The 25,012-nt window shown below is 40.8% G+C and overlaps 3 protein-coding genes across 6 annotated transcripts in view; 2 read left to right on the top strand and 1 right to left on the bottom strand.

The window, feature by feature from the left end:
* Positions 1 to 946, bottom strand: part of LOC110989083 (protein rolling stone-like) — a 4,331-nt gene extending 3,385 nt beyond the window's left edge. Inside the window, exons 1-2 of the mRNA XM_022253204.2 lie at positions 582 to 946; positions 65 to 296 (exon numbers count right to left, since the gene is read on the bottom strand). Of these exons, the coding sequence (XP_022108896.1) occupies positions 65 to 296; positions 582 to 668 (319 nt within the window). The 5' untranslated portion in view covers positions 669 to 946. The remainder of the gene's footprint in view (positions 1 to 64; positions 297 to 581) is intronic.
* LOC110989082 (glutathione hydrolase 1 proenzyme-like) overlaps positions 1 to 13,259 on the top strand; it is a 13,579-nt gene extending 320 nt beyond the window's left edge. Inside the window, exons 1-11 of one of the 3 annotated variants that reach the window (XM_022253201.2) lie at positions 3,049 to 3,562; positions 5,932 to 6,150; positions 7,572 to 7,795; positions 8,021 to 8,213; positions 8,588 to 8,748; positions 8,836 to 8,982; positions 9,308 to 9,444; positions 9,648 to 9,832; positions 10,172 to 10,412; positions 10,681 to 10,794; positions 10,989 to 13,259. In XM_022253201.2, the coding sequence (XP_022108893.2) occupies positions 3,495 to 3,562; positions 5,932 to 6,150; positions 7,572 to 7,795; positions 8,021 to 8,213; positions 8,588 to 8,748; positions 8,836 to 8,982; positions 9,308 to 9,444; positions 9,648 to 9,832; positions 10,172 to 10,412; positions 10,681 to 10,794; positions 10,989 to 11,135 (1,836 nt within the window). In that variant the 5' untranslated portion in view covers positions 3,049 to 3,494 and the 3' untranslated portion in view covers positions 11,136 to 13,259. Of the gene's footprint in view, positions 1 to 3,031; positions 3,563 to 5,931; positions 6,151 to 7,571; positions 7,796 to 8,020; positions 8,214 to 8,587; positions 8,749 to 8,835; positions 8,983 to 9,307; positions 9,445 to 9,647; positions 9,833 to 10,171; positions 10,413 to 10,680; positions 10,795 to 10,988 lie in introns of those variants that run through there. The other 2 variants (XM_022253202.2, XM_022253203.2) reach the window with 2 other exon arrangements.
* LOC110989081 (glutathione hydrolase 1 proenzyme-like) lies at positions 11,914 to 25,012 on the top strand. Of its 2 annotated transcripts, none has more exons than XM_087141533.1 (12): positions 11,914 to 12,000; positions 15,039 to 15,127; positions 16,834 to 17,052; positions 18,135 to 18,358; positions 18,600 to 18,792; positions 19,056 to 19,216; positions 19,386 to 19,532; positions 20,024 to 20,160; positions 20,469 to 20,653; positions 20,886 to 21,126; positions 22,017 to 22,130; positions 22,406 to 25,012. In XM_087141533.1, exons 2-12 carry the CDS (start codon positions 15,039 to 15,041, stop codon positions 22,550 to 22,552), a joined length of 1,857 nt encoding a protein of 618 aa, XP_086997659.1. In that variant the 5' UTR covers positions 11,914 to 12,000; the 3' UTR covers positions 22,553 to 25,012. The 2 variants fall into 2 exon arrangements, with proteins under 2 accessions (XP_086997659.1, XP_022108892.2); XM_022253200.2 differs by lacking the exon at positions 11,914 to 12,000 and adding an exon at positions 12,046 to 12,178.

Raw genomic sequence — 25,012 nt, 5'->3', positions numbered from 1 at the left:
ATTACAGTTGTGAATTTGGAAGGTTTTTAAAAACAAGTGTAAAACAAAATATAGACGTTGATACCTTCATGGTTTCGTGCACGCAAGATGATGCCATCGAGCCAAGCAACAAAGCCAGCAACCATTAGATAGATGAAGACAACTATAAATGCCAGCATGGTCAGATAAACAAAGGATTGACCTCCACGTAGTCTGACGTCATGGACCAGAACCATGATAAAGATACCCAGCACATAGAGAGCTACCAGGATACGGTACAACACGAACACGTAATGGAATCGGGGCCATTTTGTCCACTGCAAAAGATTGGTGATATGGAGTAAAACGGTGAATTCCTGGCAAAATAAATACCAGTTTGATCCATTGTGTAAAATCTCTTGAAGAACTTTTCTGGTACCTGCAGCAACAACTTGTACGAATGATTTTGGCTATGAGATACTCATAAGCCATCAAAACCTTCCATCTTGTCAACGACCTATACACGTAGTATTTTATCGTGTCATGGTGTTCTAGAGCAGCCTAATCTCCATCCTACAACCGATCATAGCTCATTGAAGGGACATAAAACCTCGTAAACTCACCTGCGCGGAGTAAAACACACTGGAATCCTTGGTCGTTAACCCAAAATCAGCGAGCTTCGGTCTATAACATCGATAGCCTATCGCCATTTTTATTGGTCTAATTAATTGAAGCTTCAACTAAAACTGCTCAAATGACAATGCAGACCAGTCCTTCACCTGACTTGATGTTTGCAGAAATCAGCCGCAATTTTGTTGGAACTTACCGTTGTACCGCACTGCAAAAATCTTGCATGCACAGAATTAACTCACGGTCAAGTAGACAGATAAACAACAATTACTGAAACATTAATAGAAATTTTTGACCCATATAAGCACGCTATGATATACTTTGATTGCTTGAATACAAGGCTTTTTTGGTGGCCAATCGTTAAATCCTTGATAGGAAAATCATTAAGATTGGAAAGATTGATGTTTACTTGCTACTTATCACAGCTGGGAATTGAACTTCGCTCATACCGTATCCACGCCCTTTGTGCCTGTTCATGAAATACCGGTGCCGCCGACGCATGCGATGCGAACCCGCCAGTACTATGATTACCCCCTCATGCGTCATGTTACAGTAATTTAACGTTGCCCCGAGCATCGAAAATATATCTGCCCTGCAAATTTGACTCGGAACGACCAGTTGACCCAGGCAAGCTGGATGGTCGACTGGTTTACGTCTGTATTACTAAGTAGGAGATCATGGGATCGAGTACCACGCGAGTATAGCTTGTGGGTTTTTCGCAAGCTTTTGGACAAACTAGTGTTATGAATATACGTCGGTGTACTATGTAAAATGTGTTAATTTTAAAAAAATCTAAAGAAAAGGATGTAACCATTCTTTTTAATGATATAAACATGGAAGGTCTTGGACAACGTCAGAATATCGCTCTCTGGACAGGTATAACTTGGTTTTTATGCATTTTGTAAACGTCCGATGAGTTTAAGACCGTTACCAGGAAAAGTAGGACAAACGACTGGAGTACGCGCGCGTGTTGGTTCACATCCTGCACTAATGTATGGAACTCTATATCTGCCGTCGCCCGTCGTGTGTCTTGCGTCGCCCGTCGTGCGTTGTCCGTCGCCCGTCGTGTGTCGCCCGTCGTCCGTGGTTTTTTTTTGTTACGATTGCGCAGTGGTATTGACCCTTGATCGTTTCACATGTACATGTCCTTGTTCGATCGATCCACCATGCACGACTGTTATTTTAGCAATAGAACTAGAAGATGTACATGTATTCAATTTTGCAGTTGAGCCAAACTCCAATTGAAAGAAGAAATAACATCCTGACATCGGTTAAGTGACGTGTATATGAAATAATACCATTTTTATTACATAAATAAACAAAATAGACTTTTGTTAGGATAGATTGTTTTTCTCGATAACTTAGTTATTCATAACTTTACTCATTAACGGTCTGACTTTAGGTCTATAGCCTATGTAACATTTCTGTCTGTCCCTGCACGATATCACACCGAACAGAATGTAAATAATAGATTATTTACAATGTTTGATTCCTTAATAGTTTTCATAAGAGACGAACTGATTCAACGTTATTTTGAGGGCGGGTATATCTATGATGAAATCTGCTGTATACTCCAATTTAGACATGACTTGAGTTGCAGGTAGGCTCACAGAAGTCTTTTAAACAGTAATGTTTCTTGTTAGCCCCATAAATAATGCTGATATGCTGGACAACTTGTTCTCATTGGTCTATCCATCATGACATACACACCCACAAAACCAACACGTCACATTTTCTGAAACTTAAACCAAGTGATAATTGCCCCCGAACAATACATTTAGTAAACGATTTGTTATCCATAGCACTGTCTAGTATTTCTGTATTTAAGGTGAAATTGAGAGGGCAAAATGGAATATGTGTATCGGTTGGCAGATTTCTTTCTAGAATTTGATGAAAACAAGTTGGCACATTTTTACAGTATGCAAATTAGAATTAGACTGTGGATAAGTTGGCCTGAACATTTTTGCTGAAAATGTTTTTCCCCAAAAAAACACTTGGTTGAATTCTCAGAAAGGAGACATTTTCTTGTCAAGGGGCAGGGGTAGTCTAGCATTATTGGCATTAATTATGGGACTAGTACTCAGTGCAGGTGGGATTTGTACTTGCCTTATTGGGAAAAGATCATTAAAAGTGAATGGAATCATCACATTGTTAATTCAATAATTGTGTTGAACCCTGGCTTTTGCAGGTCCTATGCAACCCATTTGTTGGGCGACGCACGACGGGCGACGGAAAATGGCATGTTTTGAACTGGTAAATGGCAGAATTGGGACACAACAAAAAGCAAAAGACGACGGGCGACGGCAGATATGGAATTCCATACTAATGCCTTTTACCCTCGTAGTAATGTGTACGTGACTTATTCACTTTGGAACTCACCGTGTACGCTAAGGGCTAGAAATGAGCCAAAGCTCAACTATGAGCTTTTATTGCAAAGATAATGTAGAGTGCGCTTTTGCAACCCTGACCCAGACACACATGGATCAAGTGTGTTGACTGTACATGTCATTGTAAACCGTATTAGGTGAAAAAAAATAAGAAAGGTGTGAATGGGATGACCTCCGCCGAGATTTTAACTTTTTATTATTGACTGAACAACACTGATAAACAACACATAGGCCTACAACGCTTGCTGTAAAACGGGGCTGTGGCCTCGTTGTGTTGACTGACGTCACGCTCACGCCCGAATAAGTCTGTCTTGGACCAAGCACTGCACAGCGTTACTGACTTCACATCTGGAGAACCTATTCCAGTGTCATCAGGTCCTTGGTAAAAGTGCATTTTTATTAATACCCAGCCTGGTTATTAATTCGCTCCTGGAACCAACTGGTGGTTGCAGTCGCGCAGCAGTACATTTGAGATTTGTTTCTCGATAAGTGAACTGCACAGTGTGCAATTGATCGAAGATGCCAGACGGTACCAGCTCGACCCAGCAGTTAGCCACTTTGGACATGGAACAGGTGCACATTAAAGAGTAAGAGAGACCACTCTTTGAGCAATTAATATGATACATTCGTGATGTTGTAACAAGTGAGATTCGAGACTTTGCATGATGTAGTCTATACCATGAGAGGTTTTTCGCGCACACCATGTGGAATCAATCTCTTCTAAATTAATGTGTTGGTTATAAAAAGAACCGATGAATGTGCTTGCAGGTTGTTTACAAGTCCGAGCAAGTCCAGAGTTCACCTAGATCTAAGAGAGCCGAGTCAGTTCAGTACTGTAGGATTTCAAAATCTGGTCAGCTCATATCATTGTCATACAATACCAGAATGAGGCTATTATTTCTCTTTTAAAAATCCGTCCCACCAGGATTTCGTTGCTTATCTTTGCGGCGGGGAAGGAGACTTTTTCAGATCAATTTAAACTTCAACTTATGGCCAGTCCACCGTTCTTACGATTATCAGCTAGATTATACAACGTAAACAGTGTTGATCACTCACTCCCACATACTTTCAGGGTATAGAGACAACTTCACAGAGGCAGGATAACGGGCGTTCGTGCACCGATTTCAGCCATTAAAACTGGAATATGTGGTCTCATAACTTCCCAAAATTAAATTCAATTAAGTCTATAAAAAATCAACGTGTGTTGAGAAAACTATAGTCATATCACACTAAATGTATGGGTCAAGTGATAGCGATAATTGTTCACTGCGTGGTCCGGCACTGAACAGTAACAAAATATCCCAGTATCAATAAAGTTGCTGCTCAAAATTCTGGTACACATTACCTATTAGCTGAAGACCCGAATTCAGGTGGCTGAACTGTTTAGCTTATAGGAATACTTGATCTATTAAATCCGTTATTCATTGCAATGATCTTGGTACATTAGAGTAGATGTGAGAGTTATTATGGTTCTGTAGGTTGTCCATGGGGATCGTCGTAGTGTGCATAAGCAGTGTTTAAATGCTGACTCTTACTTGAGTACGGTATTAACACAGCGCCGAAAGTCTACATTATCGTGGTGTCATAATGTTCCAGAAGTATTCCCAAATTTCCTTTAATTGCAGCGGAAATTCGTCTCCGCTAAATGGCTTTGCGTCCACTGACAAAATAATATTGTATTATGTTTTAAAATATTCAAACAAGCAAATAAATTCGAAGGTCACTAGAAGACCATCAACACTTCTTAAAGCACATGCACAAATACTTTTCCCACTGGCATCAAGTGGGAAGTTGAGTACTTGTTCTCACTCCGTTGGCGCTATATAAAGTGAAATTACGATCAAAGAAGAAACCATAGAAAGGCATTAAGTAATTGTCAAGTTCCACGAGTTTGCAGAAATTTTCTTGTTCATATTTATAAAGGAGAGTAGAAGCCTACCAAAAGTAAGTCGAGTACGACTATAAACATAAACACTACCAACCTGTTTTCTGCCACGTATTCCTTTTGTATGGATACCTACACCAATTCTTTACAAAAGCCATTCACCTATTCAACCAACAAAGGGCGTTGGAGGGTACTACTATTACTAAGGTTTCAGGCACTAACTTTTCCGCAAGGACGCGCGATAAGGCACAGGATGAATGGGTTTGTGGGTTACTGAGCAATGAACGGGGAATTCACGTTTAGCACAACACCGGAGTTCACCCAAACAATAGGAGGCTGTTTGTGGAAGGTCGAACTGCGGATTTGAGTTAAACAACTCAGGTTCTTTCTTACCATGCATGGCGTTTGTGCCATAGACGCTCTTATTTCTCTTGGCAAAAGAAAAGAAAATTACTGCATTGTACTTATTGACTGACACAGTGAATTATGAATTAAATAGGCTACACTAGGCTTGAAGGTTTATAGACATGTATATTGTAGCGTGTCCTACTGATCAGGGTTCGACGCTGGTATAGAATGACACACATCTCGCTGTTTTGGTCACGAAATCTCTGTTTTATTGCTGTAGCGTACACCACAATGTGCTCTTCAGGGACTGCGCAGGCGCGAGGCGGGAAAACCGCGGGCCGTTCGCATACCAGCGCGGGCAGCCAGCCAACTCCATGCGGGTCCGAGCTGGCGCCCCCACTGGCCGGACCCGCCGGCACTACAATATCACGGTCATGCATTGATCTTAATTTACACGCTCATCTGTCATAATTAAGGTCAGTTTATACTTCGGGCGAAAGCAAAAACAAACGCGACTTTGTGAGGGCAGATCAAAATATTCCCGTTGCAAATTTGTAAAAGTTGAACACATTTCAACTCGAGTGAAGTTTGATGCAAATTTTGTTGCGTCAAAGTCGCTTTAGTTTCGCATTCGCTTGAAGTATAAACTACCTTTTAAGAATTCCGAGACTGGCAGGGAAAAGTCTACAAATATGCGATTAATTCTTTCTGATTTTGTCTCAGAAAATCCAAGGTTTGGATCTGGCAAGTGGCCTTTGCCTTGTTGCTGATAGTGGCCGTGGGTGTCGGTGTGACCATGGGGTTATTGTATTATTACAAGGATGACAACGCTGTAACAGTCACTCCACAGCCATCACAACCACCTCCACAACCAACCGGCGAGTACCAATACGCCAAGGCTGCCGTGGCTGCTGATGCTGGCGAGTGCTCAGAGATTGGCCGGTGAGTCGGCTGGTGAACTGTCCTGTGTATACCTGTAGAAAAGCAGAGTGATGACGACGTGGATGTGACTTGGTTTCCCCGCGCATTTTCATACGTTTTCTGTTCAAATTCATTAGCGGTCATTTTCAAATTTGTCTCTAATATTCATGATCGCTCACATCCCTTTTTTGAATTTTGTCTCTGGTAGCACATGTTTGATCTTTATTCAAACGATGTCATGCACGTAGCACATGTTTGAACTTTATTCAAACGATGTCATGCACGAAGCACATGTTTGAACTTTATTCAAACGATGTCATGCACGTAGCACATGTTTGAACTTTATTCAAACGATGTCATGCACGAAGCACATGTTTGAACTTTATTCAAACGATGTCATGTACGTAGCACATGTTTGAACTTTATTCAAACGATGCCATACACGTACCACGCTTTTTCGTGAAAGATAATAGGATTTAGTCGTCCTCAGCTGCCAAATGAACAACAGAAGAAAGACTTCTGTCATGTCGGGCTTTCAATTTCATTTAAATTTCATTCAAATTAGTCGCCCGATTGTATATTTGCCTTTTTTACATTTCCATGTGTTCACTTATTTTTGAAACATATTTTTAGTTTACTTGCATTTAAGTTTTTAAGGTATGTCTTTTCCATACTTATTTCTATGTCCATTTTGTTCGACAATTTTATGCGCCAAGAAATAAGGGCTATGCAAACGCAAATGAAACTGTATTCTCTGTATTTCCATTTCATGAGAGAATAGAACAAAGGAGATAGATAATTGATCTTTGGAGTGACTAAATTCGTTGTAGCACGTTCTAGACGGCTTTGAAATTAACTGTTTATGAATTGGAAGGAAAAGAAGTTGAATATCATGCTCCTATGTTGAAACATGCGTGACGCGTTTAGCCAGTAAAATGGATGCTTCCAATGGAGGCATCATTTCAAAATTCTTATCGGGTGAGTATCGGACAGGGCTATCCGACCAATAAATAGTGGACCAATAACCACCCGATCACATTTCATTGTAGTCATCGGGTGGCTTATAGGATGGAATGAAGGGGGGTGGATTACTTTGGGGCCGGGAGGACAAGTGGCTAATCGGCGTTGACAGATGACAGCAGGTAGTACCCATTAGCCTGGTTTGGGTTTTAGGGAGTCTAGTAGGTTACTTTTCTTTTACAACTTGCTCCACTGAAACCACACAGCCTTGGGAGCAATACAATGTATCAGTCTAGGTATCGGATAGAATTGGCCACTTGAGAACAATTATCCCCATAGGCAACCGATAACGATACGAATTTTGAAATGGTGCCGGAGACCAGTTGAAGGAAAAAGTCTCATGTGGTAATGTGCTCAATATTTGGTTTTTCTCAGGACCTTTTTTCACAGAGCCAGCAATCATTGTTTTGTTTTGTTTTCAGAGATATCATGACTAGAGGAGGCTCAGCAGTAGACGCAGCTATTGCAGCCTTGCTGTGTGTCAGTCTTCATAACTGCCAAAGTATGGGCGTTGGAGGTGGATTTTTCATGGTACATTACAACGCTAGGACAGGAAACGCAGATGTGCTTGATGCAAGGGAGAGAGCTCCACTCGCTGCCTTCGAAACTCTGTATGAAAATGAAACAGACGATGCGTCTACCCTAGGTAAAGGCACACTTTCAATGTTTTTATTTCCAACAAAAACTGTCAGAGGCATTTAATGGGCAAAACAAAACGTTGAAATGTTATATAGTACATGCAGTACCCGGTAGTGCTCCTCACAGGATATATTTGAGGCTCGAAGTTTGAGTTGACCTATGTGTAGAACGTGCCATATATACTTAAACCCTTCTTGAGAGTGGGACAAAATGTCTTCGTTTCTGACTTCAGGTGGCTTAGCCATTGCTGTTCCTGGGGAGATAGCAGGTTACTGGACCGCTCATCAACGATACGGTGTGCTACCCTGGAGTGATTTATTTCAACCTTCCATCAAATTGGCGGAGGAGGGTCTGGTTGTAGGCGCGGCATTGGCTAGAGCTATAAGCGCTCGTGAAAGTGTTATCAAGGCGGATCCAAGCTTGAGGTGAGGCTAACTAATCGAGCTTCCAATTGATATCAATAATGCTAAGCATACGTTATCCTCTGTACATTGAACATTGGTATGGAATGAATAAGGAAATTAAGGTTTTTCTGGTTGCTCCATTGCGTGTTCATGAAGGGCGGAGCGGGGAAACGCAGGTCATACTTTATTGAGGAATAATGACAAAGCCAATTTGCACTTCCTACCCTTCTAAAAGCATGTAAAAAGGCCCCAAATGTAGCCTCGCTTCTCATAAAGGCAGTTAGGTTACGTGAAAATATTCTACACCCCCCAGCTGGATCAATACGGCCGCTGATGATAATAAAGTGGTGCAAAATGATTGATGTGCAGAGTTGCACTGATATTTAAAATTTCAGCGAAATACTTTTAAAATCAAACGGGGAGATACTACGAGAAGGAGACAGGATGACCAACCTCAAACTGGCCGAGACATTTAAGAAACTAGCAGAGGGTGGAGAAGATGTCTTCTATCGAGGAGATCTTGGTGATGACATCGTTGCCGACATCGCTGATAGAGGTGGGTGATTTATGTAATGTGTAGAACCTGACCTGACCTCGGGAAAATTCTAATCAATTGAACTAACTAATGTCTGACATAAAACAGGCGGTATCATTACAAAAGAAGATCTGAAGGAGTACAAAGTGAGACGAAAGGAACCTTTGATGGTTGAAATTGGCGATCTGAAGGTTTACACCCCTCCACCACCGTCTAGCGGCGCTGTTTATTCACTCATCATGAATATTCTGGAGGGTAAGTGAGCATATTGCTTCAGGTTGTATTTCAAATCGGACTTCATCTTGAATCTGCTTGACCTGAAAGTTCCAATGCTCAGGTTCGGACCTTTTCTTATGTAAAATAATAATCGCATGATCTCTTTTGCACCTTTGATAATTCTCGTCTGTTCCTATCGTGTGAATTTGTCTCACTGTGCTCCTATTTTTTGTCGATGAATAAGGGATCTTAAGTGACAGGTTTTTTTTCTTTTGGGACATAAACAAGAAGGCAAAGAAGCCAAATAACGCAAATACAACTTTAAATCTAAAGAGCCTAATCTTGCCATATTCTTTGATTCTAGGTTATGGCATTGGTCCAGATAGCATTGCTACCACTGAAGCTGAAATCTTGACAACTCATCGTATGGTAGAGGCTTTCAAGTTCGCGTATGCAGGTCGATCATTCCTTGGAGATGAAGACTACGTCGACGTCAGAGAAGTGAGTAGCGTTTGTGCATATATAGATCTGACGAAAATAATGCTTCGGCTAAAAACATACAGACTGACCATCCGTAGGCCTATATTTCGCTCTCGTATAGCTTTTACTCTTTGGTAATCCACCTCTGTGATTTTTTTACTTTATTGCCAAAATAATCTCACAAGCTTTTTCTCTTAAAAATTTATTGGTTTCTTGTGTCAAAGATCGTTGCCAACATGACGTTACAGTCTTATGCAGACTCCTTACGAGCCGCTATTAGCGACAACGAGTCTCACGATCCTTCTTACTATACTGCGTACTACAATCAGCCTGATAGCGGCACATCTCACCTGTCGGTCGTTGATACACATGGCAATGCTGTAGCTGTAACAAGTACCATAAACCTCTTGTAAGTACACATAAACACGACATGAAACTCCATTTAAACATACCACTAGTCATAAAGGCGCCGACCCCTGCTACATGTTTCCCTTCTACCTTCATCCAGGTACTGTTTGCTGTACTGACTGATCCGTCTTTCCTACTCGCTTAGTTTACGCCCTGTGCTTTATCAATATAGCTTTTGCGGGTTTGAATAATTGATTGATCCACTGATTGTGTGACAAACTTCATCATCCGTTGAATGGATTACCCAACCGACTGAACGACGAACAGATAAAACCCCCAATCACTAACACCTTTGACGTTGGCTTTGGTCTCTGCCACTATTTCGTTGCCCTTAATGCAGTTTTGGATCCAAAATTCGTGGAAATCGTACAGGAATTATCTTCAACAACGAGATGGATGATTTCTCCAGACCTGGTCAGCCGAACTTCTTTGGTTTTCCGCCGTCTGTGAGCAACTTCATCCGGCCAGGAAAACGACCAATGTCTTCCATGACTCCCACCATAGCAGTGGATCGTGACGGTGGAGTTAGACTGGTGGTGGGTGCATCAGGGGGTTCACGGATACCAAGTGGCATAGTCCAGGTATAAAAATCGGTGTAAAGTAGTTGTCTTCAGACATATATTGGTGTTGTGCAAGACAGGAAACTAGTCTATATATTTTTGTTGGTAAATTGTGCAGTGCCCTCTGTTGTTTGCTTATGGCGTTCAAAGTACGTTCGGGAAAAGTCAGTTCTTCGATGTGTGTAAAGTGTTACAAAGGTGAGAAATTGATGGAAAAGTTTGCCCTTTGAAAACAGTTCCAGGCATTACCCAAGATTCACAGATGTCCTTTTGATATTTGTGTCTGTAGATATCTGCGGATGCTTTGTGGTATGGACGGAATATTAAAGAATCAATCCAACGTAGGCGCATTCATCATCAATTTATCCCCAACAACGTCACCTATGAGCCAGGTTATGATCAGGTCAGAACGACTTCTAACTTGCTTTGGGGTGTAGTATGAAAACTGCATGAATTTCTTTGTTTTAAAGCCTGAAAGCCTTAAATTTGAGTTCTTAATTTTTGAAGGAAAGTGTTATTGTTCTAATCCTCCATCTTGCTAGCACCATTTTTGTGTTTTTTGTTAATAAGCCTAAAACCTTTTTTTTCTTTACTCAGGCAATTATCGACGGCTTGAGAGCAAAAGGAAACTACCCATACGAATCTACCCGTGGCTGTGTCGTACAAGGCATACTACGTGACAACCAGGGATTTTTGAACGCTTACAGTGACGACCGGAAAGGAGGCTACCCAGCTGGCATTTAGATTAGAATTTTATTGAGACCAACCTACCCTCTCCCCACCTAAAATGAGCAACAGTGCCACAAGTAGCTGTTCGTTCTTCCCAGATACAGGCCGTGTCCGTATCAGGATTCCAGAGCTACGGCTAGGTGTATTGTCTGCGCCTCTTCACGTACTTTCAATAGAGTGAAGACCTAGACCTAGCTCTAGACAACAGATTCGGATGCAGCCATAGTTTAAAAGGCAACAATGACCCCAGCATGTATTTAGAGTAAAAAAATTACGGTGGTTTACCTGTATTTGTTTAAGTTTGTTTTTCTAAGACGTTTCTGTGTTGGTACACGCTCGTGCCATAGTTCATGCACGGGTGATACGTACGCGTATCGCGCGTCGTCAACCATTGGCAGACGTTGAGACGTTTGGTTGATGGTGACAAACTGTTGTCTGTGTTATCTACCCCGAGCTGAAGTGCACCCCCAATCAGCGAAAGAAAGGCTGGTGATTACAAGCAGGTTCTTGCACGCGTCATACACGCGGACGCGCCACGATTTGCACGTCCCCGTGGATGATCGCTGAAGTTGTTCGTTACCTTCCGGTTTCATAGTTCCATGTAAAAGACGATCAATACGCATGTGCAGTGGGCGTGGTTTAAACTCAAGTGACGTCACACTTACGAACCGGATAGGCTTGTATACACGCACTGTCTTTTCATGACGTCGGTGGTTGTGGCTGGCCCAATGCATATGGCGGGGCTTTAGAGCTATATATATTTTGATAAAGCTATATACATGTACATGTATCGCTCTATGATATGTACGTATTAGTTTGGTGCCAACCATTATGTCTCTTTGGCTTTGTCTACTGATTATCTGTTTCCTGCGAAGGCTTGGTACGTCAGGCTTGTATTAACCTCTGTATATTTTCTTGACTGTAGGTCCACATGCTCCTTACGAATCATTCTAGCAGAGTAGAAGTAGACTAAGTGTATAAAGGTGAGAATTAGTTGGTCACTGCTTTTGTCCAGCAAGTACAAAAAAATCCACATAGACTGTTGTATAGTTCGACAGGTAAGTCTTTGTGAGTTTGTTTTAGTTTTGTCTTGTTTTTGTATTGTTTTGTTTCTATATGTGTTTAATTTCAAGTTTAAGTTTTCATGGAGGCTTCCCATTGACGTGATTGCTACACTGTATAAATATTGCACTGTTATGTCAAATATCTTGTCAGGGAAATTTGACTAGAATAATACGAATGTTTGCTGTAAACATATGAACCGAAATCTTGCAGACATTTTGTACTATATAGCCTGTACTAACTTAAAATGTAAGAGTAACTTGACACAAATCTTTTTTTACTTAATTGTTATTATTATTATAGGTGGTTTATTTCAAACACTTTTATTGTATCCCGGAGGATAAATTGCCATAGTACACTCAGCTTAACTATTCAATAAATAAAAAACAGAGCATTTAAAATTTAAAGTAGGCGCATCTCATCTAAACTAAGCACAAAACAACAATCAGAAAATGAAAATCAGTTAAGATGCAAACAGAAAATTGTACTGTTATAACCAATGCCCACAAAAACACAATCAATTGAAACTAACCCTTAACAGATTAATGATTCACCAGACATACAAAATATTGGATGGGACTATTCTTGTCACGGTTGGTCTTACATGCGAATGTGGGCAGTTTTATGGTATTAAGGGGAAAATTATTGTATGAATTTACAAATATATTTTCTAAAAACATTCTGAACCCACTAAATATTACTTCAGATTCTTTTCTTGGCCAGTTGTTCAAAGCTCCTAGGCGTTTTAGACCATTAGCATGTACTAACCAATATACATGTAGTTATTTTCAGTCTACCTACTTTGTTTTCTGTCCGCATTTGATGTTACCGACTGAATGCATTGACGCGTTCTTAGTTCGTGAGAAGCAGTGTTGGAGCGAAGGCTTCGATCCTGAACACAAAGCCTCTGACCCTAAAGGCCAAGGTTTGGACCCTCAAACGTTAACCCTCACTGTAATAAAACTTGGCCTCCAAAGAAGCCTAGCACAAAATAACATTTATTTTCTCCCAAATTACTAGAAGAATTGTTGTTTTGTTATCCGGTGGAAACTTAAACTAAAGAAACCCATAATTTGACCTACATTGTGATTAGAAAAAATCATTTCCGTGTGTGGGGAAGTATACTGCGAAGGCGATTGGCAGTCTTCAACAGATGTTTAATGTACGTGTATTCCATATAATTTAATTGGAAGTTAAAAATAATCTTATAGGCCTTATGGACGCAAGCACAATTATAATTATAATATATTATGTAAAGTGACTTCAGCTTTATTTGGGGGAAGCAGCAAAATGTTCTTTTAACCGTTCATATTGTAAATGCACAAGTGAACGAATTTAGGACGTTTCCCTTCTCGATGGCAAAACACGATTATCTTAAATACTGCAAAGCTGGCCCTAAGGTGTACACGTATGTTTGCAGAACAGCAGAATGTCAAACAAATTTACCTGGAAATTTAATAATTAGGGGGGTTTTAAGAGTAAGGCTCTAAAATTACAAGGCAATGATCCCTTAAGGCCAAGGCCCAGAAATCAAGCCTACGGCGGCCATAAGACCGAGGTTCAGCATTAAGGCACTATATCATTGGTGATATGTATCTTTCAGTGATCAAACTGCAAAGGATGAGCTTCAGTCAATCCGCCCCGAGCGGGACCAGAAAGGGCGCGTTTTTTTCTAGCAACGGATTGAGACTCTTGGGTGGGAGTTATTGGTCTCAATAATGAAGTTTAACACAATGGAGAGCAAAGGTGGGAACTGCATATCGCTGGTTAAAAGACGACTAGGATCACGGTGACGGCTTACGGTCACATAAAAATTCAGGATAGGAAATGGGCCTAAATGTTTTAAATCCATCATTAATGTGCAAACGAATTAGGATTAAGGTTTTCTTCTTGAGATGAAATCACAGCTTTGCTATTAATATGGAACTCCGCGCCAAACAAAGAAAAGTACACTTGAAAACAATGAAAAAATTGAAATGAAGTTAACCGAGACACAGCGGTGCATTGTAAGCTTTGTATTGAAACAAACTCAATGCAGTGACCCTTTATAACGATTGCCACGCCCTTTAGTGGTGCCATTATAGGCATGCGAAACTCACGTTCAGTAAGCAGCGCTCTAGTAATTCCGTTTCTGCTGTGGTTTTTGCACTCGACTCAATCAACATTCTGATTGAAGTTGAGTTGAGTTTTGCACACTCTGTTGCATTTCAGGCATGGGCGTGAATCCTGGGAGATTTACCCCTCCCCCCTTTGGAGGGGGGATGTGGGAACTGAATCACCCCCGCCCCACACACACACCCACACCCATACCTGTTTTACATACAAAGTGTGGACATTCCTTTGTTCTCCTGTGGTCCACACTACGCCATCGCACGCTACATTATGTGGACTCCTTTTGTGCAGATAGAAGTCCACACTATGTATGCCATGCCTGCACACCCACACTTTTTGTGGTGAGCAAAAAAATAAAAGCGGATGGCAAATTTTTTCAGACTTCCAACGACTACAATGCATTCAGTATCACTCAAAGAGGGCGAACATTATTTAAAAGCCATAAATATGGCATTCTGAATACATGTACATATTGCAGATGTACATTAATATCATGAACTTCGACCTCTATATACGTCAGAGTCATATTGTGCCACCCCTCCACCTGCTTTCACAGTTTCATGTCATGTCCCCTCCCCCACCTCTCCCCTTCTCCCATCCACCCACCCCCCTTAATTTCCAGCACAGATTTACATCACTGATTTCAGGTTATACTCGAGCTCTCTGTTGTGGGCTTCAAGGAAAGTCTAGTTAATCCGTGTACAGTGCAAACGGAAGTTGAATTGAGTGATCTTCATTTTATAGATGGGAAACGATTTCAACTTCAAGACATTCTCCAACCAAGAAAACGACAAATTAACCCTGGAGCTGACAGAAGAAGCGAACCTCAAAGGGTAAGATGGGTCACATAGCGTAATGACAGTCTGATTATCGTTTTCAATGAGTACACTTAGGCAGAGTATAACTGCCCTGGAAGTAATAGTGTGTATTTGAGATACAGAGTACTTTCAATAATATTTTCCGCACTCGAAAAGATACCAACAATTAATGAGGAGCCATGCAGGAGATTATCCGTTGTTCATCTAGTGAGTCGACAGAACAGACGACTAGTTGCAGCTCTTCATGCAGCTATCGAAAACTCTTGCAAACTATTTTGAAAGCATATAAACTGAAATTTTCTTAGACACAATTTCGGACACTTTTCAGTTTTAGAAAACTCTTTGCCACTCGTAGTTGGATGCATTGAAAAAAGTATTTTTAAACACTCACAATTATCCATGCTTTCCTTTCCCCTCTCCATGAAATTTGTTGCACAATATATTTTGAATGTTTCATGTTTGCATGAGTATGTGGATCCAACTCCGACGGCAGGTTTTGGGGACAAGGTACAATGAAATAATAAATTGAAAGCCGTTCCGCTTCCTTTTCCAAGTAAACATCACCGTTGGCCCTCGCTCGGAATGACGATATGATAGTTGCAGAGCGCCAATGGTTTTACTATACCAGAACAACCTTCAAAGTTAGACACACAAATTTAGATGCGTGGACTCAGGACAGAAACCGTTGAGATTGACCAGTGAATTTACGGAGTTCATATTGTAAAAGGATGATGTGTGATGAATAACCGAACCCAATTTGTTTGAATCATGGTTAGTCCACCATACTCGTAAATGCCCAATATAATTCACCCAGAAAGTCATGAGTTCTAGTCAGCCAGTAAATAGTATTAGTGGTATTTATTACACAGGGTCTATTTTGAGAATTAGGCTATGTGTAGTCCTAACTTGAGAAACAACGAGCCACACGAATGACTTAGGGGAAATCGGCAGTGAAAAACAGCCAGATGAGCGTGAAAGCGTTCTTATACTCCAATAATAGGCTTCTGCGTCAAAACGTTATGACGTCATTGAATCTCTTCCAATTTAGGCAGGTTGTCATGGTAGCAGTTTTCATTTTCCAACTTTGGCTAGATCAAAAATATGGATCTGTTTTTTTATTGCATTTATCATAAAGCTTTAAATCCCATTTGAAATCTTCGACGCGATGAAAACAAAATTGTATTCCTTCTTTGTTGAACTTGCATAGAAAATACCAAATTTGAAAATATTTAAACATTTCAAACATGCAAAGAACTCATTAGGGTAGTAAGGGAACCTGTCAATTTAAAGAATATGTCAATATTTAGACAGAAAGAAAAAAGTCGATAAAATGGAAGGAAGATGATTAAATAACAAGAAACAGATGAAACGTTTAGACCTACGAGAAAGGAATAATAGCAACTACGAAAATGAGAAGAGAATGAGCAAATGAGCAATGGAAACGGGTAAATAACTAACGTGGAATTAAACCCTTGGGCAGCCTTAATTGGGAACTGCCAATATTGTTGGCAAAGTTTTCACCTTCGGCTGTTGAAAACGTCTGCAAAAATATAATAAAACATAAATTTGTTAATGAAACATAAAATTTTGCTAGTGCTAGTAGTTGGTGGGTGAAACAACGGATAATGTGCTTTAAAGGGTCAAGAAGGTCGCCCCAAAATCAGCAACTTAACCGATTTTTTTGTGTGTTCTAAGTTGTCCATTTTCATATTTTGCTCTAGAAAAACCCAGGTTTTGAGATGGCAAGTGGTCTTTGCCTTGCTGCTGATAGTGGCCGTGGCTGTCAGTTTGATCATGGGGTTATTGTATTATTACAAGGATGGCAACGCTGTAACAGTCACTCCACAGCCATCACAACCACCTCCACAACCAACTGGCGAGTACCAATACGCCAAGGCTGCTGTGGCTGCTGATGCTGGCGAGTGCTCAGAGATCGGCCGGTGAGTCGGCTGGTGAACTGACCTTTTATTAACTAGTTTGTGTTCACCGTGGTACAGTACGTACATCTTAATACCTATGAAATTAACAACAGTTCGCTCGAAAGTCTTCAGATTTTCAGCAATAACTTACTGAACATGTGCAAAGTGATTAGAGTTTGTAAAGATGTTGACGGAGGCTTCTTGACGAAAGTGTTGAAAGAGAAGGCCATAAAATTGTGCAGTTTCCGCAAATGATAGATAAAAGCTCACCATACTTTGGACTCTTTTATTACACAAGAAGCTACCTGTTTTTATAGATGAGGACCCTAGACATACCGGTAAGATACAATGGGGGAGAAGTGCCATATACTATGGGAAAAATGTGTACATGGTCGGTCTTGAAAGTGCGTTTAAGACCGGTTCGGGAGAATGAACGCAGATAATGCCCTCGCCAGCGGCTCAGGCATCAGTCACGTCCGTTTCCTGATATGAGCCGGTCTGAAAACGATAGTTTAACAAGCACGTACTTATTCCCCTAAATACCACTTTAGTCTGAAACAAAGAAAACAATTGAAAGTTGTCTCGTATCCAGTGTCTGTGAGTGACTAGGAGAGGGTCCTATTTCCCAAGACCGAAGGAAATAGGACCCTCCTCTTGTCACTTACCGGTCAGAGTTTGGCCTGTCCATTATGTGTTTCCACTATCAATAGATTTTCAAAAATTCCACAAAACTGAGGGTTCATTGTAGTATCCCTTGACACAGTCTAATTTTGAGTTGCTATCCTCAACAAGGAAAAGAATTCTTGCAACAACGTTTTAAAATGTGTCGTAGAAACCTCCAGAGGGCATAACAACCAGTCAAACATTTTCAAGACTACTGACAGTACTGGCATAGTAACAGGCACTCGTCCCTGGTATTGATGCGCGCGTGCCGGGGAGAGAGGTATGTTGTAACGAATGTTATAATGTACGATCACGTACGTGTTGTGCGTGTTTGAATGGGGAAACTATCCGAGGTATTAAACCCCTGATAAGTGGACTTTTAAACTGCATCAATAACCGATCGTTACTTTTGGTATCCTGATAATGTTGAATATTTCAAGGGATATGCTGGCAAAGGGAGGCACTGCTGTAGACGCTGCGATAGCAGCGTATCTGTGTATTGGTCTTTATAACTACCAGAGTACTGGCATTGGCGGAGGCTTCATCATGTTATACTACAACGCCAAGACTAAAACCACTGAAGTGTTGGATGCAAAAGAGAAAGCGCCACTCGCTGCCTTCGAAACAATGTACGAACATGAGACAGAAGACGCCTCCATTACAGGTAAATAAGCTGTGTTGTAACTTCATCTATTTGATACTTGTAACTCATCCTTGTGGTCGCAAGTGATGATTTCACTGTTGGGAATGCATCTCAACAAACTTATGTCAACAGGAAATAATTATTGTATGCAGCTCACATACTTTTTAATTTTTTATTAATTTAACGGTGAAATTACAGAGCAATAGTTTGTCACAACTAATTCGTTCCATGTAACAGAGAAAATGGTTTCCCCTGACTTTAGGTGGCTTAGCCATTGCAGTTCCCGGGCAGCTAGCTGGTTACTGGACCGCTCATCAACGGTACGGTATGCTGCCCTGGAGTGATTTATTTCAACCTTCGATCAAATTGGCCGAGGAGGGAATAGTAGTTAGCAGAGAGCTGGCTCATATCATTAAAAAGAGAGAGATCTACATGAAGAACGATCCAAGTTTAGGGTAAGAGTCACCCGACATGAAAATTTTTTCCTTCAATTGTTTTTAGCAAGTCTGAATATTTTGATTATAGTTCAAACTGAATACACGTTCCTTTCAGGACCGTCTTCCATATGCACTTGGTTTTTGGAAAGCATATACTCAACAAGTACAGTATACTATATCTTGACTTTCTTTAGTGAATGTAAATTACCTAATAGCATTTTCATCCCCGATTTGCATCTTAGCGATTTAAAATTCAATTTTATGCCACTTTTTCTCCCCAGGGAAATATTTCTGAACTCAAAAGGGGAGATTTTAAAGGAAGGAGATACACTGGTCGATACGAAACTGGCTGACACTTACAAGAAACTAGCAGAGGGTGGAGAGAATGCTTTCTATAAAGGAGATCTTGCCGATGACATCGTGGCCGACATTGCCGATAGAGGTGACTAATGCAATCTGGAATAGGGCCCATGACTCTGGTCGTATGAATTGCTGTTCATTAAATTTGGAGTCATCATTTGAACAACCTGTATTCAAAACTGGACTCTGATCATTCCAATTTATCATTGTATGAGCAAACATCTGTGGTTTTACTGAACATTTCTTCCCAGGTGGTATCATCACAAAGGCAGATCTAGAAAGTTATCAAGTAAGACGGAGGGAACCTCTAATGTTTGAATTGGATGGTATGAAGGTGTACTCGCCTCCCCCACCAGGCAGTGGTGCCGTGTATGCACTCATAATGAACATTCTTGAGGGTAAATCCATTGATTTCGACGCCGAATTATCATAGTCCTGTCGAGTTATTCTGTTCAAATATCTCATATCAATCACATTCTCGATCTTATCTGCTACATCTCTTGTCATGATTAATCATTTCTTCGCAACTGTTCGTATGAGTCTTGTTTCGTTTCGTAACAAATATACACTAATATATATAATATGTCCTGTCCATTCTATCCCATTAAAATGTTGATGTGCGTTGTCCTTGTCTATCATACTGCTGTAACTTTTTGCCTTGTTTTTTGGCTCATCTCGTTTCTTCTTTTTAACGATCGTCATTGTTCGTTTTGTGTTATATCAAATTTCTTTAGTTGTACAATTTTGTTCTTTTCCGCTTATTTTGCAGCAATACCAATTACTTTCTCTTTTCAAGTGACACAACGTGCCTTTTCGTTTCGTCCGGACTCATTTTGATTCGAATTGGAATCGTGAAAACCATGAATTATGTGTAATCACATTTCTCTAGGTTATGGTATTGGTCCAGATAGCATTGCTACCACTGAAGCTGAGACCTTGACAACTCATCGTATGATAGAGGCCTTCAAATTCGCTTATGCAGGTCGATCATTACTTGGAGACGAAGACTACGTCGACGTCAAAGAAGTGAGTTACGGAAGTACTGAAGTGGGGTAGGAGTTTAACAAAATTGTGAAATCGAGTAAGGAACTAAAGTGCTTTACAGTGGCCAATTCGCGTATACATACTTTGGTGAAAGTGCACAACCTCTGAGAATCCTAAATCGGGGAATCTGAACAGGATTAGGCCTATCGCTGGCAGAATGTAATGTGATTTTTTTTCAAGGAGAATAACTTACCATACATTAATTAAATTTGACAGCTGTAGCTGCGTCAACAACGATCGCAATAATTGTAAGAATGATTCTGTAGCTTGTGGATCTCCTTCGTCTGCAGATTATTGCAAATATGACGTCACAGTCTTATGCAGACGCCTTACGAGCCGCTATTGATGACAACCAAACTAACGATCCCTCTTACTATACTGCCTACTACTATCAACCTGATGGCGGTACATCCCACCTGTCGATCGTTGATACACACGGCAATGCTGTTTCAGCTACGAGCTCCATTAACCTTTAGTAAGTATGAATACAGAAAAATTACCAAAATAGTTACATGTACCTATATGTAAATTACAATTATATATTAATTAATATACAATTACTTACAGATAATACATAATAATCTGCTCTAACTTTGGTTAGTTCCGCAAATAGTCACCAATTATAAGCAGTGAATACTAAAGTATGCTGGATCATTAGAATCAACTTGACCTGCCACTGACCCCCGACCTCTTACCCTTTTGTCCAGTTTTGGATCCAAAGTTCGTGGCAATCGGACAGGAATCCTCTTCAACGATGCCATGGATGATTTCTCAAAGCCCGGAGTACCAAACTCTTTCTGCCTTCCGCCGTCTGTTTCAAACTTCATCCGGCCAGGAAAACGACCAATGTCCTCCATGACACCAACCATAATGGTGGATCATGACGGTAAAATTAAACTTGTAGTTGGCGCGTCAGGAGCTACACATATCACCACCGGTGTGGCGCAGGTACACAAATCTAATAGCAATTTGTTTCAATCTAATTTTTTACTGAATGTCAAGGATCTTTTTAACGGCCTGCTAGCTTAAAAGCAAGATAAACTGAACGCTGATGTGCCATACTACTCAATAAGGCAGTGTAATATCGTGCAACGTGCTGATGTCAACATGAAGACCTTGGGAGTCACGAGGGGGTAGAGTCGCCTACCCCGGCAACAGAAAACATTAAAACATGCAAAAGAACGAGGGCCTTATGTTTTAATCTTTCTCAAAGGCAATAACCATTGAGAAAGATTCTGCTAGGATCGAAACGTCAGACCCTCCTTCTATTGTGGTTTGCATTTTCAGTCACTCTAGCCAGCAAGCAGTTTGCAGTAGTTTGTATCACAACGTGTACGTTCTGAAAGACAAAAAAAGGGAGGCGAGACATAAGAAAGAAGGTTAAAATAATCAGTTTGTTAAATAAAATCAAAATTAGTCTCTTGTGTTTATCATTTTGGCTGATGAGTGCTTTGTACACGCACGCGAAGAGTTTTCCCTTGAAAAAATTGGTATATCCGCCCCACCCCAAATCCCTGCGACGCTCATATTCAACAGTCATTCAATTCGACAGGTGAAGTGATTACTAGGGATAGATCGATGCATAATCACAGTACATGCTCGTAGCGGTGTTATGCATGAGGGAGTCGACATTTGGAGGAGTATCAACATAAATATGAATGTTTTAAATACTCAGTAATGTTAAAATCTAGAAATATGCCAACTGCCAAAGTATTGTAACAGCGGGAATTAAAATATATTGCATCCATCGTCAGCAGGTGTATTTAATGTTCCAGTGGTTTTAACGTCGACAAATGTTAATCGTCAAAACTGTCCTCTCATTGATTTTGTGTCAACAGGTAACCGTGGATACATTGTGGTATGGTGACAGCATAAAAAATGCGATCCAACGCAGGCGTTTTCATCATCAATTATTTCCAAATAACGTCACTTATGAAGCGGGTTTTAATCAGGTAAGGACGCCCTCAACAATCTATATATGATTTTTCGAAGTTGTACTTGGGCACATATGGAGCACATATTTTTTATTTTTGGTTTTTGTCTTTGTTTTTACCCTTTGGGGGGGTAGAGTAACTTTGTCTCTAGTTCTTTCGTTTCGTTTTAGTTTCTGATTTTGTTTTTTCATAAATATAGGTCACTGTAAAATTCTTTCGCTTATCTTTCAAACTGGTACGCTCCAAGCGTTTCTTTGCTATCATGATAATAATGTATTGGTGCCTGTTTTCAGGACGTCATCGATGGTTTGAGTGCAAAAGGCCACTATTCCAACGAGACCAAGAGAGTCTGCGTGGTGCAAGGCATAATGCGAGACGCACAGGGATTCTGGAGTGCCTACTGTGACAACCGGAAAGGAGGCTATCCAGCTGGTATATAAAGTTGACTTGGCACGACGAGGCCGCGCCACAGCAACAATTTTGATATTGATTGACAGAAAAAGTTGTTGGGGGTTGTTAATCTCGGTAGAGGGAACGGCCTCTTTTGGCGGGATTGGAGCTAATTAACGTTTAATTTTTTTTTCGTCCAAATGCAACGACTATTTATCGTATCCTACCCCTGTAGTACATGCTGAAAAACCTGCTTTAGTCACTTTACAGACAGGGCCTTCCCAGCCAGAAAATTTTTTTAAAAAGCCAGCCGGTCTCCAGCCAGCCTCCAGCCAATTCCCATAGGACTGTGTGCTAAGTGCCCCCTTGTGTACAATCTAATGGATTGTTTACAAAATGGTGCCTGGGGCAGACAGTGGAATGTTTCTTATCAGTGACAGCTGTCTGGAACTTGTCAGAGGCCTCTTTCGGCTGTCTCTGAAGTGTTATTTTGGTGGGGGGTGATGTGGTGGTGGTATGGCTTGGCTGGCGCGTGACGAGCCCCCCCCCCTCAAATAGGGATAGCCTGGGAAAACGCCCCCCACGGTACTGTGATGTACTTTTGGTGGTTTGTTAGAGCTGTAGAGGCTAGGGACAACCACTGAAGCATTAACATACCTTTAGGACGGACTCAGGGCTCTGCAACCCTGAAAAATGAAACGGACTCAACTGGCGAGTCCGCTCCCGAAACTTTGTGAGAAAAAATTCATACTGCGTCGCAGGGTTTTAAGGTATTAAAAAAAAAGGTATTATAAAAATACTTCCTAATTTTCGAGAACGTACGAAAAATATTGGTTTGAAAGAGAGATTATTATTATCATTGTTTTTTTTTGAAGTTTTTTCAAACTTTTTTCACTCGGAATCAACTGATGAATGAAGATCGGATTCCCAAAAAGATAAAGCAAGGGTTGTGGTTTTGCTGTGTCCTGGGACCACCTCCCACAACCTTCTGTCGGGGCACACGCCATGCCAGACACCCCCTCCCCGACACACCCCAGCGTGCTACTTCATGATGATAACTGTTCTGAATAAAAAATATCCGCCTCCGTACGGGCCAGTATAAAAAGAGGTTTAACATTATTAATCATATCAGGCTTTCCGTAACTTAAAGGTAAATCAGTATATCGTGCAGTTACTAGAAGATGCTAGTAACAAGTTAGAAGTAATAATGAAATCCTCAGGCTACAAGTGAATACCTCAGCTATGGAGAGTGGGTTAAGCAACATTGGTCCAACGAGCAAGCCATTTCTGTCCGCCCTAATGGATACATAGGGGCTCTACGTACCCAAGTCTTGTATCATGGAGAAATAAGGAACTGATGAGCAACCCGAGGGTTCTATAGATGGAAATTGGTTGGGTCCTTGCAAGTGGATAAATTTGCTGCGGGGACGTCCGGTCTTTGGGCGGCAAGCCTTATTTGCTATGGGCAGAGGCTACCGAGCAGGTACACATATATAGTGTAATCACGGTGCTGGGTGGATTGAACATAGCCTCAGTCCCCAAATGACGTTTACTGTCAAGATAATTGTAGGTCCAAACGAGATTTGGTTTCTTGACAGATTTGGTCAAATCTTCAGGCTGCCTGTGTTTGGTGACAGGGCCATCGGCTCCTGGCAGCTGTACGAGTAAAGTCATGAAAACCCACCGAGTTCCCAGATGATCAAAGGGATTGCCATATCTCCAGCAGGGAACGTGTGGGCAATATGGTTTATTCACAAAGTGAGCCGAAAAGCTGGCAAAGATGGCTCAATATCCGAATGGATCCAGGACGATGACCGGCTGGACTTGACAGATATTTCGGCGGGAAAGATTGGAGTTTACTATCGATCAGGAACGTACCGTGATGAGTATGAAACAACTTGGCTCACTGGTTTCTGGGATCATTTAAATCATCCTCAGACGTTTTGTTTCACTTTATATAAACTTTGAAGGTATTTAAGACCAGGGCCTTTACATATTATTTAGGGTGCAATTGTCCATTTATGTATGGATTAACGGAGTGTCGACTGAGCAAATCAAAATGCGCTGAAAGTCAATTTTCAAAGAACTTAATTTACACCATTTAGCGCCAAAACTCTCATCCTACCTTGAAACGTCTGATTGCTATGGAGGTGAAGGGATTTTTAAGGCTTACGTGAAAGACTTAAGGAAACAAATAGACTAGAATCTTAGACGCATCTACTTCAATGTAATAATTTAAGGGAAAAGACTTGGATACTGCTTTTGTAATTCAGTTCTAATTACGACAGTGGAACACGAGTACGACTTTCTATTAGTTTAAGTAAAAAGGGAAAATGTATTCTGTGGTGTTGTAATTAACTTGATGTTGTAATTAACAGGTATCAGTTATTGGAGTTTTGGAGAATCTAAACGCAAAAAGGGAATTGGAAGTAAAAAAAATGGATTGAGGGATTTTTCAACAAACTCTGTCGTTGATCGGTGTCTTATTAAAGGATAAGAGAAATTGAAAA

Source organism: Acanthaster planci, linkage group LG09 (assembly GCF_054643075.1).
Source record: "Acanthaster planci isolate LZ-2023a linkage group LG09, COTS_SCS, whole genome shotgun sequence".
NCBI lineage: Eukaryota > Metazoa > Echinodermata > Asteroidea > Valvatida > Acanthasteridae > Acanthaster > Acanthaster planci.
Note: the sequence above shows the minus strand (reverse complement) of the source record. Positions and strands in the feature narration are given on the sequence as shown.